General features: G+C 39.5%; 1 protein-coding gene across 1 annotated transcript in view; it reads left to right on the top strand.

The window, feature by feature from the left end:
* The first annotated feature begins 200 nt into the window (after nt 1-200).
* LOC117509323 (cell adhesion molecule 1-like) overlaps nt 201-14,192 on the top strand; it is a 154,874-nt gene continuing 140,882 nt past the window's right edge. Inside the window, exons 1-2 of the mRNA XM_034168985.1 lie at nt 201-399; nt 9,932-10,084. Coding sequence (XP_034024876.1) covers nt 201-399; nt 9,932-10,084 — 352 coding nt within the window. The remainder of the gene's footprint in view (nt 400-9,931; nt 10,085-14,192) is intronic.

Genomic DNA, 14,192 nt, shown 5'->3' with positions numbered 1-14,192 from the left:
TCTGAGCTCGGGGAGATCAATAGTGACAAACATTGCACATGGCTCTTATATTAAAAGGATTAGATGTGGCTGCAAACAGAAAATCTACATGGCCTATTCACATCTCTTTACACTGTGCATGTATTGACATGCTACTCCTGTTGTCAGAAATATACATCATATTACCAGCTGCAGAAATCCAAGCAGGGCAGATATGAGTGATGGGTGAATATCTTATTTTATTTAATTTTTTAATCTCTGTGTGCCGTCAAGTCGAAGGTCAGAACCTGGGGACGGACAACGTGTCGGTGATCGAGGGGGAGACGGCCACCATCAGCTGCAGAGTGAAGAACAACGACGACTCCGTCATCCAGCTGCTCAACCCCAACAGACAGACCATCTACTTCAAAGACGTTCGACGTGAGTGTCGCTTTAACAGTCATGATGTCACACAATGACGTCAGGATGCAAAATATAAAAATTAAATAAATAAATAAAAGTGACAGATGCAACGTGATGGATACCAAGTTACATAAAAGCTTTAATCCCAGAAGAGGTGGGGAGGAAAAAAAAAACACTAAAGAGCAAAATATCTTCAAAAGAACAAGAAGGTACACTCATACACCTCCAAACCTCCACCCTAGTCTGATACTGTTTTAGAAATTATAAACAAGCAGCTGTGTTGCTGACTTGACCATACTAACACAGGGATTTGCTTTCAAAATTTCAAACTGCAAGGTTTAGAATTCATGGAGAGAATTTATTTATTTATTTGTGGTAGCTGATTTATTAGTGTAGGGGAATGACAAAGAATCATCGGATGCTAACAACAAAAATGGTTGCTGGGATACACAGTAAAATCACCAGTGTAAAAATAACACTGACAGCTTTAAATTAACACTGCCAGTGTACATATGGTCCTACTCTGGTCAGAGTGGGACCATTAACACTGTCAGTGTTAATTTAACACTGATGAGTTTACGGTATACAATCACAAAAATCAGGAGTGCTAATTAACAGTCTTTAGAGGGTGTTGGCAAAACTCAAGCATGTGCAAATTCACACCTGTCTGCAACAGACTCATTTGGAATTTCCAGTTCAAATTTGATGAAAATCAAATGAGTTTTGTTCAAGTTTCCGAGGGCACAACATCTATACAATGTTCAGTAAAGTGGGCGGTCCTTACACGGTTTTTGTGAAACTTTGATCATGCTGAAATTAGAACTTTTTGGATTGATCTGGTGCATCAAAGTTAAGCAAATTTTAATAATTATGGCGTCATTATGTGTGCTTTTAATTTGGTGACATACAAGATGTATGTACTGTATGACAAGTATTCACAGAGCTTCACTTTTTCTACATTTTGTTATGTTGCAGTCTTATTCCAAAATGGATTCAGTACATTTTTCCCCTCAGAATTCTACTCCCATAATGACAACATGAAAAAAGTTTTTGTTGTTGTTTTAATTTTTGCAAATTTTTTAAAAACAAGAAACTAAGAAATCACATGTACGTAAGTATTCACACCCTTTCCTCAATACTTTGTTGATGCACCTTTGGCAGCAATTACACCCTCAAGTCTTTTTTTAATATGATGCCACAAGCTTGGTGCACCTATCTTTGGGCGGTTTTGTCCATTCCTCTTTGCAGCACCTCTCAAGCTCCATCAGGTATAGGGTGCATCACGTTATTATGCAAAAAAAAATTTTTATCGCATAATGTACTTTTACCCTGTCTAATTTTTTTACACTTGCTCTTCTCACATATCCAAACCCAATATTATTGCATTTGCTCAATATTTAGAGGTCCCACCAGCCACTTGAATATTTGGGGAAATTTGGATGGCCAAGCATTTTTCTTAAAAATGGACAATATTGTAGTGAACATTGTAAAGCTTTCAGAACATAAGCTTGGACTAAAAATTGGATGTGTTGTGTGTTTAATTCAGGTTTTATATGATTTAAACTGAAATAAGAAATTTAAGTGGAAAATTTAAATCATAATTTATTCAATAAAAACGGCAACTTTTTGGCAGTTCGATACTATAAATTGTGATATATTATATACACAATACACATTTGCACATTTAACTTCAGGGTATGTGACATAACATGTATTTCCATTAAGAAAAATCATAAAAGCTAAAAATATAAAAGTAATTTTTAAAAAATCACAGAGTTTCACTAAAACAAAAACATCTCTGAATAAAATTAAGTTACAATGAGAGTTTGTGCTTCCTCAAGTTAGGAACATGTTTCCTCTCCTGCTCCATGATTTGAATGACATTTTGGAAGTGTTCTTCCGAACGTGCAGTGCTGACAAAGTCAGAAGATAGTTTAACCCCACGCTCAGCACAATCGTTCACAACATTTATTGCTGAAATATTCTCCTTGCTTTCCAGGAAAGCTGGACTCTGCTTCCAGTTTGTAACTGGTTCACCCATGAAGCTTGCATCAATCTGCAGCAAAGAGAACATGAACCAGGAGTCTGGTCTGGCAAGATCAGCAAGTGAAGTTGTGATTGCTAACTCAGGAAACTGTGGCTTGCCTTCTGAAGACCCATAGCGCTTCTGCGGTCTTACCACATCTTCTTTGGGTTTGCACACAAGCAATGCTGTGGATAACTGCTGGCGCTGGGCCATCGGTACCTTTCACAAAACATTGACAGTGGAATCATCTCCTCTGCCAGATACCACAGGTGTCGGTCGCTTAGTGGCTCGAATTGCAGACCCAGCAATCAGTTTGTCTACCCATTTGTAGTCTTCCAACTGGTGAAGAAGTTGCAAATCATTCCATGCCGCATCTGTTGCCCTACTGCACATCAGCCACCACTTGACGTATATGTGCGTTATGAATGTGGCAAAAGCTTGTACTTTTGGTGCTTGTTGTCGAGTGATAATTGTCCCTGCAGGGAGATCTGAAATGGCAGACTTGTTTAGGGCAAGTTTGATCATATCAAATATTATATGATTTTGGGACTTTTGAGCATAATTTGTTGTATTCGGTGGGACCTCTAAACATGCATGGATTTCCATAATATTTCACGTGACATACCCTATACCAATGTAAAAAATTAAGCACAGGTAAAAGTTAGATTTCCACCTTTTATATTTTTGGTGCACCCTAATCAGGTACCCCATCTGTGGGAATGAAAACAACCAGAACCACCTTCAAATGGTTAAATGGGTTGATATAAACCATTTGATTTGAAAATTATTATTTCATTGCTAGTTTGACAGTGTAGTGGATTTGTAAAACTCTGGCGGTGGCTGCCCCATTCATTCTCATTCATTCTTTCCTAAAGTAAGTGTTCCAAAACGAGGCTTCTTCACACATCAACCAGCCCTCAAAGGTCAGTACAACACTGACACCTTTGATAGCTAACAATGTTTCAATTCATTAATTACGTTTGCTAACCGGCAGAAGAAGTAACTCCTATTATAGGCTCGGAGGGCTACTGGGACCAGTGCCTGCCCCTGGATTCTATATTGTGAAGGGGATGAGGTTCCTCATGTATGGGACCCCAGTTCATCCAAGACAGTGCCCACTTCCAGCTGGGTGGACTGAGACAATGTAAATCAAATATCTTCTCCGAGGACACAGAGGTAGGTTGGCCAGGAGTCAATCCCACCTATATGTATCGGTAGCTCAACTCTTTATCCCATTGCTCTTCTGTAACCACCAAGAGGGCGGAGCTTATGTGTTCATCGCCATTTGCTTGTACGCCTTTTATTTGTTTTATCTAAATCAACTCCAAGAAATATGAGATATCAACTGAGTACAAGACTAGAAATCAGTCAACAAGACCAGAAATCAACTGTGCACTTTTAGCCACTGCTTGCCAATAAAACGAGGGAGTAACTCACCTAGCTGTGAAACAACTCATCGGCTAATTGCCAAATTAAGTTTAAAATGGTGGACCATTGGGCTCATTTAGCCTCAAGTTAAAGCTGACAGTCTGCACTATGAGCTCATATTCGTTATTGCTTTCTTCATTCTAAAATGTAGCGATAGCTTCACTCTAAAACTGTGTATCACAGGTCCAAAACACTGAGTTTCTTTCATGTACATGAGTTCAGTTTCTGGCTAGTGAGCTGCAACTCTGACTTTGACCGTCTGCACAAACTAAACCCTGCCTGTCCTTGACTTCTCTGCTCTTTTAACACAAGTCATTAAGATCTGATTGTGGGAAGATTAATATAAGATAATACACAGTGCTACCATAATGGGAATAGTTTGGCGTCCTTGTCGCCATTCGATTTTACGATAATCTCTTAGATTAGGATATTGGACATTATGATTATGCATGAGCATATGGGCTACTTCTACTCAGAACTGAGTTTTGCTGCTACTTCCTTACTTGTTTGTGTCTGGGATCTGAGCCAAGATTCAAGGTGAAGAAGAAATACCCTTCATTTCACTCTATATATTGCATCCCAGCTGTTATTTCACAAGTCAGACTAGTGAGACGCGTGTTCCATTTTCTCACATGTGACGAGCATCAGGGGAGCCTGAGTACACATCTTAGTCATATTTGTACAAAATGCCCAAACCTGCCTGTACGCGCAGCAGAAAAGAAGACAAAAAGGTATCATTGTACGTACTGATCAGGATATGGGAATAAATTTGATTTACGTATAGTCACAATAAGAAATTAGTCTTCTATTTTAGTAAAAATCCTTATTAACCCCATCACATGATTAAAGCTACAGTGTGCATGATAGCCTTCTTAACTATCTGTTCATTAGTGTATAATTACCTGCAACAATGATTCAATTTGTTCTTATAAGCCTAGAATGAACCCCTCATATCTACATGGGAGCGGACACCCTCATGGAGGCCGCCAAATTCATACAGTAGCCCATAAGGGACATGCTTATTCTGTCTTTTGCAGTGTGGGTGGAACACTGAAGAAAAAAAGAAGAGAAATCAGTGGTTGCTACCTGAAAACACCCGTCTACTGGTCATTAGTGCAATCTGCAACCTTGCCAATAGATGACACTAAATCCTGCACACTGTAGATTTAAGGATTTTTTTCTCCTGTTCTTTTAAGTGAGCCAATCAATGTGGCCTTTCAAACCAATCAATGTGTTCTGACTGTCTATTACATAAATGCACTAAAAGGCTTTTTGTATATCTGCAGTTGGAGCTGCATGTACATCAAATCTCCTTGGGCTGCGGTGGCGTGTTTGTCTGGTAATGGGGGTCTTCTCTTCTGAACCCCATGGCAGCGTTATTCTGGGCTGTGCTCTTGAAGGAATGCTGCCTGTGTGCGGACCCCCCTCAGCCTGTGGCATTGTTACCTGTCAACAGGGCCGCTCCGCACAGTGCCACATCTTTGTATACAAGGAAGTAAACAGCAGCGACGCAGATGTGCTGCAGGAGCAACACGCAAAGCGGCAGCCGTCCAAACTGTTATGCAAACAAACCCTAAAATGATAATGGCCAAGGCTGGATGGATAAATAAACATGTATTGTTGCAAATAAAGATGAATTATTGCATAGGTAGATGGCGAAAGTGTCATGTTGGGATGAGCCATTTATTCTGTCCGATATATGTGAAATGACATGCAATTTGGCAGAGCTGTCATCTGAAATGGTGAAAATAAGATTTTTTTTTTCGAGCTTAAGTGGACCTGCACAAATCGTGATGCAATATAACACACCATCTTTCACCAGCGACAGTCTGAGTTTGTCTTAGTCAGTGCTAAAATATTCAGTTGCTGGATGTAGTTATTATGAATTCAACTTGAATTCATTCTGGTCCAGGCTCACCCCAAGGCATCTGCATGCTGACGCTTTTGATTGACGCAGAAGGTCGCCGTCTGTGTCCCTGCAGAGATGTGCAGGGATTGTAGATTTTACAATTCAGCAAAAAAATGCAAGTGAAATGGTCATGTCTCTAAAACTATTCCTAGCAAGAAGGTGAACTCAGAGAGTGCAATAGCGTCATGAAAATTAATCCTTTGAGTCGCTGGCGCTCTAAGATACAGTTCTGTTCTTCCGTGTCATGGGAAAAATTTTGTCAAAAATTAGGCCATTTCATCTTTGACTAACAGACAACCCTTTCACCAGGTTTTACTCTTCATGCTCACCCAAAGTCAAAGGTGAGCAATAGAAAAACGATAAATGACTTCATGTCATTCTTTAATGTTAACCCCAGGTGTAGCTTTGATCAGTTCTTTGGGAAAATCCCGTAGAAAGCAGGTAGCTCAGTGGGATAAGGAGTTGGGCTACCAACAGGTAGACCTGGGTTCAATTCCTGGCTAGGCTACCTGTTTATGTCCATGGATGAGACACTTCATCTGCATTGCCTCAGTCCTCCAAGCTGTAAAAAGATACCAGCCTTGGATGGCAAAGTACGGTACATCGAACTGCTGTCCCATCCAAGGGCATTTGTAGCTGCACATCTGCTTTAGTCTTCAGAATCTAGGTATAAGCACTGACACCAATGGGCCTCAGGAGATAGGGCTTCTGCACAAGGCTGGTATGGTAAATCACTGTAAAAAAAAAAAAAAAAAAAAAAAAATCAACAAAATCATGAAATATAGAATCAGTACCAATAATTAATGGTAATTATGGTTACTTGGACAAATGATGACCGAGAATCTCAAGTCAGTAATTTCCTGTTAAGATCACAGGTGGGCTAATTAGAGGATTATCTCCAGCAGGGTCATGCTCAGTCATGCATGAATGGAGGTTTTGTCTGTCACTGCTTCTTATGATAAGAAGGAAGCCTGAAAGTTGCAGCCTGAATGTTGCATATGGCAAAATAAGCACCAGATACGACTGAAATGTTTTAGATATTGAACAATAACATTTTCCAAACCAAAAATTTCCATTCAGATAATGGGACATGTTAGTTGTAGTCATTATATTTAGCATGGAATAAACTTGTACATGTTGTATGTGCACTTTTATGTTTTAACATGTCATTAAAGAGTTTAACTAATGATATTATTTGTATAGTCTCATTTAGAAGAGTGAAATAAATACAAATGGAAAAAAGTAGATTTAAATCAATAAAGGTCTATTTAAATAAATAAATAATAAAAAATCATAACTTTATAAAAACATTGATTTCTTTAGCAGCCCTGCTTCTGCGACTTCTACATGTGACCTGTTTTTTTATCCTCAAAACCAAATCACTTTGTCCTTGGCTATCAGTCAACCGAGGTTAGTTAGTTAGACTTATGTTGACTACAAATGGATGGGGACATGGGACTGACAACCATACCTCTGCATGCACAGCCACTGTGAGTTGGTATAAGAATAACTTTCAACCTAGCCATAACCAAGACTACAGTCAAATTAAATCAGTACTTCAGATGATCCACAGACAGTGTTTTTCTGTTATTGTTTATCCATTATTTTTCTTGTGAATCCAACGGTATTTTCCAGTGGTGTCAGTTCTGTAGTATGTGAAAGTTCTTCTCACTGTCAAAACATTAAATAGAATATACATAGTATATACATATAGTATTTTGTAGTTTGTACTGCAGCTTTTTTAAATAATGTGATCAATAAATAATAAAATATGCAGTGCTTTAGTATAAATGCATACAAATCAAATCCCATTAAATATCTGTGCATTTCATCCTAATAACCTTCATGCTCTGATATAAGCAGCTAGCTAGTTAGCTAACAGGCTGACATGGGACCCACCGAGTGTCTCATTGAAGTGAAGGCTTTCCCTCCCTCGCAGGTGCTTCTGCTCTCAAAGTGCATCAGCATCACAGTTTCCCTTTGAGGGAACACTTCCAAAGAGCTCTCAAATTAGATTGGAGATGAGGTTTCATGTTGACACTGCCCCATGACTTTGAGAAATCATCGTGATGTAAAGTCTGACGGGAATAACAAGACCGAGCAGCCTGCAGACCTTCCACCACATCCAGAGGAATCATTTGAACAGGATCATTTCATGCCAGCTGATAGACATTAATGAGGACATGTTCCATTTTTACCTGCAGGATTATTTCTAAAGATAGGACCCTAATTGTTGAAAATGCCATATCTCTATATGCTAAAGAGGTGATTAGAATTTGCCCAAGAATCAGTCTTACTCTGGATCAAGACTGAGTCTAAACTTTGATTACAATTTAAAAGACAGTCAGACAAGTTTCACTATGTCGCCAGACACAGTGGCAAAAATGAACATATCTATCATTGGAAATCTTTTTTTTTAATGCTACAGTCAGGATCTACATCTCTATCCAGTTTATCTCAGAGAACAACTCTTCTGTTCTACCAAAGTATGAGCAGAATTTTTATATACAACAGACTTTTTTAATATTAATAATAATAATAATAATAATAATAGTAATAATAATAGCAGCTATCTAGTACCCTATCAAACCTGACCTGACACATCAGGTAATTTGACTAACAGTATTCAAAATTTTCAAAATGTCCTAATTATAAGGGGTTTGCAAGGACAGGGTTTGAGGAGTGGGGGGGGTCGTAGAATCTTGATCTAGCCTCGGGTCAGAGTTAGCTCTGAGCCATGGATATACCGTATGTTATGTAAAACTTGCAAAATATTTGAATAGTACATATATATTCACCGCCCACTTTATTAGGGAAACCTGTCAATGGCTTGTTAACTCAAATAACCAATCAGCCAATCACATGGCAGCAACTCAACGCATTTAGGTATCAGGACGTGGTGAAGACGACTTGATGAAGTTCAAACCGAGCATCAGAATGAGGAAGAAAGGGGATTTAAAAGTGACTTTGAATATGGCATGATTGTTGGTGCCAGATGAGCTGGCCTGAGTATTTCAGGAACTGTTGATCTACTGGGATTTTCTTGCACAGCCATCTCTAGGATTTCCAGAGAATGGTCTGAAAAAGAGAAGATATCCAGTCAGAGCGAGTTGTGTGGATGAAAACGCCCTGTTGTTGTCAGAAGAGAATGGACAGACTGGTTGAATGGGTGACTGCGTGATGCCATCATGTCAATAGAGACCAACATCTCTGAGGAATGTTTCAGACACCTTGTTGAATTTATGCCACGAAGACGTAAGGCAGTTCTGAAGGCAACAAGGTGGTTCAAGCCGGTATTAGGAGGGGGTACATAGTAAAGTGGCCGGTGAGTGTATATCAGAAAAGTACCCAAGATATGTATATCTGCCGATTATCCCGGACCTGTAAAAGTTGAAGAAAATGAATGAATATCACAGAACAGGTGATGGAATGTTCATGAATGGAAACTAATCAGAATATCCAAATCAAAATCAGTCCAAAAAAAAAAAAAAAGAGAGAAAGCTTCCATAAAAATCCTTCTGTAACACAAACATGGACCAACCTTCTCCCTATCAGCATGAAGGTCAACACACCCTGTGCGGTAAATACAGGCTGAGTCAAGTTTCCTATCAGGACAGATGCGGCTATGACTTCTTAAAGAAGGCGAGTCAAACCATCAAAAGGGCTCCAATCAAATCAACCCATGCTGTTTATGTAAAAGGCTGCTGAGCGCTGAACCAAATGAAAAGCTTACCAAACATGAAATGCAGCCAAAATGCGGCATTAATATAGAGATTTTAAGCTACTTTTTGATTTAAAGTCTGGTGAATCCGACCCTCTCTGGTGCCGCTCTGTGATTTAATTCATTATGTATGTTTGAATGCCTCTCCTCTTTCTGAAATATGTGGGTTTGACGCATCCATCCATGACCAGCAGCAGCCCATTTAAGATTTCCTAGCTTGTTAGGAGTCCTCATGAGCACTCTTCACACCCTCCTGTCTTTGCCGGTGTTCCGTGGACTGTAAAGCTACTTTATGAATCAACTTGTATGAATTATTTTTCAAACTCTCTTTTCTTTTACTAAATTAAGGGAGGGAGCTCACAAAAGGCCAGTGCTCTGCCTCTGCCTCTGCCTCGCTCTCTGGTCCGACTGCTTGTCTCACGTTTGTGTCTCTGTGCTGTGTTTCCTTGCTGTCTCTGTCTCACAGCTCTGAAGGACAGCCGGTTCCAGCTGGTGAATTTCTCTGACAATGAGCTGCGTGTGTCTCTGTCCAACGTGTCACTCTCCGATGAGGGACGCTACGTGTGCCAGCTCTACACAGATCCTCCTCAGGAAGCCTACGCGGACATCACGGTCCTGGGTAGGTGCGAGTGCGCGTGCGAATTTATTGTGATTCGCTACATTGTAGGTATTGAATATGAAATAACAGTAATCTCTGATCCCATTATCTGTAGCAACTGAAACAAAATGTCAGCCAATTAGGCTCTTGCGGTGCTCAACGGCGTAGTGGAAAGGAGCAGATGCTGAAAGTGATGGCTCAGACCGCGTTGGTTCTGGCAGCTGTGTTGACTCTGTGAATCGCGGTGGATGTTGACTTGGCGCTCCAAATGATTCCCCATTGAGAGTCAGCTGTGCCACACTTTGATGCTTTGGAGTGAAATTACTCTAGTTAAGCTTTATTATACATGCAGACATCCTGGGGGATTGAAAGGAATTAAAAGCACTTTAAAGTAATTACTCTAGTTGTACAATTGAAACCTAGCTGCAGTATTTCTGAACGAAGGGTTGCATTCAAGAGTCCTTGAAATAAACACCCGAATGACTTTTTGCTTTTTCAAGTGTCTGGAGTTCAGCAAGTTTTCCTCTATGACTAATGCAGCCTGAAAACTGCGCGATTATGGCAGAGTCTTGAAGCACGAGTGTGGTGTGCATTGACGTGATGCTCCATTTTAATCCCATGATGCTCTCCTGCAACCAAAGAGCACCAAATCTGAGAATCTCCCATGTGCTCAGTTGTGACATGACAACCTGAGTAGCTTGAATTCATGCATACAGATACACTTCTGATGATTGAGTCCTGGAAGTTTTTGAAAGCCTGGATATTAGTCTTGACTCAGGACAGTCACAAACACAGACATTCCAGCTCTTTACACAGCTTTTCAAGTCCTGCAGCCACTGATTCCTCAAAGATCACAGCCTCGTGTTAGATTTCTAGCTCAGTAAATCTTTCCTTGCCAACAAAAGCACCTTGGCCTCAGGTTTCCACAACCCTATCCAAACCCCAGTCCATGAAAACACTGAAAAGTGTAGAAACCAGAACACATCCCTGAGGAATGCAAGTATGCACTGGGAAAAAGCACTGATGCCTGGTTTGTTTAGATTTTTTGATGGTCCTACATAAATAAAGATTTATTTGTATTTATGTTTTGCTCAGCATCCTAATTTTATTAGAAATAAGGTTGGCAAGACGAGGCTAATGTTTAATGACTAAAAGTACATCCCTTCAGCTGCTTCCTTGTTTTGTGCTCGGGATCGTTACAGCAAATCCAAAGTGGCTCTGCATGTTGAAGTTTTTATGCCAGATACCCTTCCTGACGCAACTCCACATGACACAGAGAAATGTGGCAGGGGTGGGGTTTGAACCAGGAACCTTCCACATTGAAATGAAGTGCACTAACCACTTTACCATCAACCCTGCTTAATGTTTGATGACTAATGGAAGTCAAAGTTAGCTAAGTGCTAAACAGCATTAACATGAGTAAATAATTCACACCCCAAAACAGCCCTAAATTAAAGGTCCACTTTTGAAGACATTTATTCATACTATTACTACTTATAATAATTTCAACAACTAAAATGTTTATAAAGAATTTAAATGTTAGCAAAATGTTGGAAAGTTACATTTACAGTATAAACAATGTTGGTTAGAAATTGTAATTTTTACCTTTACAGTGCTGTCAACAGTTAAATATGAGGTCAAGAAAGATGTCTTTGTTTTATTTTTTTTATAAAACAAGTATTTATGTTCATTGAAGTCAAGAAAGAGTGACTATAAAGTGAGTACTGGCAAAACAGGTTATCATTTGCATGTTGAGTAGTCAATGGGCCAAGAAGGTTTTTGGCACCACTGAAGGTGAACAAACGACACTTAGAATCCAGCCTCAGTGTACCATGGCCTACACAAAAATGTATGATAACCATCTCAGGGTTGTAGCTGTAGCCAGGTAGGGGTCAATGAAAAATTACACAGAAATTAATATCTAAAAATGCTCAAATCATGTTGAAAACTATATTACATTATTTGTCTGATCATAACAATTCCAAAAAGGTATAGTTTGGCCCATCTATGGTGGAATGTTCTGGAGTTATGGGCTTAAAACAGCAAAATGGTGACAAAGGTCAGTTTCAGTTTGTACAGGGGTCAAAAGTTAAAGTTGCTCCAATTTCAGTAAAAAAAATTATGCAAATTATTGTTTGGGTTGATAGGGTTCTAATAAGGAATAGTTGACACCATCTGTCATGCTTAGTCACCACGTTACAGGGTAAAATATGCCACCTGTCACTTAATTCAATGGATGTCGACCTTGTTCGACCTTTACTTTGGAGACCAAACATTCAACACAATCAAAACTATTCAATTTATTAATCCTTTTACTTCAACCAATAATCATTGCAAAGTAGGAAAATCTAATATGATATTAAGAACAGCAACAGTGAGAAATGTATGCAAATAGTTTAAAAACGGGTTTAAAAAAACTGATTTAAAGATTCATATGAACAATACATTCTCTCTGAACTTTGGCTTACAGGCGACTATACCGACGTCCTGCAGCAGTGGTGTAAATGACTATTTCAGATCTTCATGCAGAATGTTCCAGGTCTGAGGAACAGCGCACATAAAAAGCTTTTCTCATTGCTTTCCATTCTCACCTTGGGAACTGATAATAAATACAAATCTGAGGAACGCAGAGCACAATTATTCCCACCTTTATTGGATTATATATTGGCATAAACATGATGGCGCCAATGCAAATGTGGATATATAGATAAAAGTATGGCAGAGTCAAGGAGGTCAACCCGGGTTGTAACGAGTACAGTGGTGAGAGGTCTGCTGTTTGTAACTAATCCTAAAGCGCCGTGATAAACAGTGTAAGACATGCGAGCACAGAGAAGATACATGCACGTACAAAATGTCAATACAGTCACGCAGCCAGAAAACAGTAGTGCAGACAAATCCCTTTGTAGTCATGGAGAGATGAGACCTGTTTCTAAAACAAAATCCCAATTATATTGTCAGCGTGCGCACACACACTATGTGTGGTTATGTGTAACATGGCTGGTGATTGCTGCGCACAGAGTAAACCTCGATGCTAAAAAACATTCTAGCGAGGTCATGAGTTCATTAACATTGCGAGGCAGACGTAATTCAGGTTACATTGGTGCCATGACCTGGAGGCGAGTGAAGTTTATGGTGTGAAGTGTTACGGTAGTCTGCAGGTGCAGTGCAGCGATACTTTATGGTACTTTACCTGATTTGGAATGCACTGATATTTAAGCATGACATCATTATGTCAACAGAGTAACATCAGAGCCTGGCTTCATAAAGCCGTGTAATCTTGCTTAGTTGAATAAACTCACTTAGTTGACTAATTTTTTGACGTTAGTTGCTGCACAAAGTGCTTGATCAGCTAAAGTTTTGCGTTACCCAACTAAAGTTTTTAGCCTGTTGCAGAGGAGGCTAATCTTATTTTAGGCAAAAAAAATCATCAGTGTCTTACCTCAAAAATGGCAGCTACCATGTACTACCACTTGATGGAACACGAAAGAGCAGGCCTACGTCACTCGTATTCCTCCACAAGGAGTGCTTCCTCCACTTTTGGCCATAGTTGTAGCAGACGACTGTCATGATGTGTTTGTGACAGCTCTCACATTAGCCACCATGTGTTAAGATAAGATAAGATAAAACTTTATTGTCCGTAAAACGGAAAATCGACTTACATAAACTGCCGAAGCCCCAAGACGTGAAAACACATTGAACATTCATCATAAAACACTCAGCATAAAATAATTTTAAAACTAGTGTGTTGTTGTTATACTGAGCAGCGTTGTGTGCACAAAAAGGCTTGATGGAAGTGTAGAAGAAGAACGGTTAAACCAAGATCTAAGCACATTGTTCTGTGGTTTGAATGTGTCCGTAACTGTTAATAAAGTCAGTTAATGAAACAAAGTTGTCAAAGTTCATGACAACGACCAACCTGGAAGTAAACAAAACTCTTACGCATTGGAGGCGTTTCCTGGCAGTGGCAATCGCGAGGTCACTATGCCCGTGAAAATTGTAGACTCACGTAAAACACCTAATCTACAAGTTTAGCCGTGGATGAGAAACGGAGATTAGACAGATAATGTTGGGTGACTAACCGTAGTTGACTAAGTAAGCTTAATAGACTAAAATATTAGACTGGTTTATG

Source organism: Thalassophryne amazonica, chromosome 4, assembly GCF_902500255.1.
Source record: "Thalassophryne amazonica chromosome 4, fThaAma1.1, whole genome shotgun sequence".
Lineage (NCBI taxonomy): Eukaryota > Metazoa > Chordata > Actinopteri > Batrachoidiformes > Batrachoididae > Thalassophryne > Thalassophryne amazonica.
Note: the sequence above shows the minus strand (reverse complement) of the source record. Positions and strands in the feature narration are given on the sequence as shown.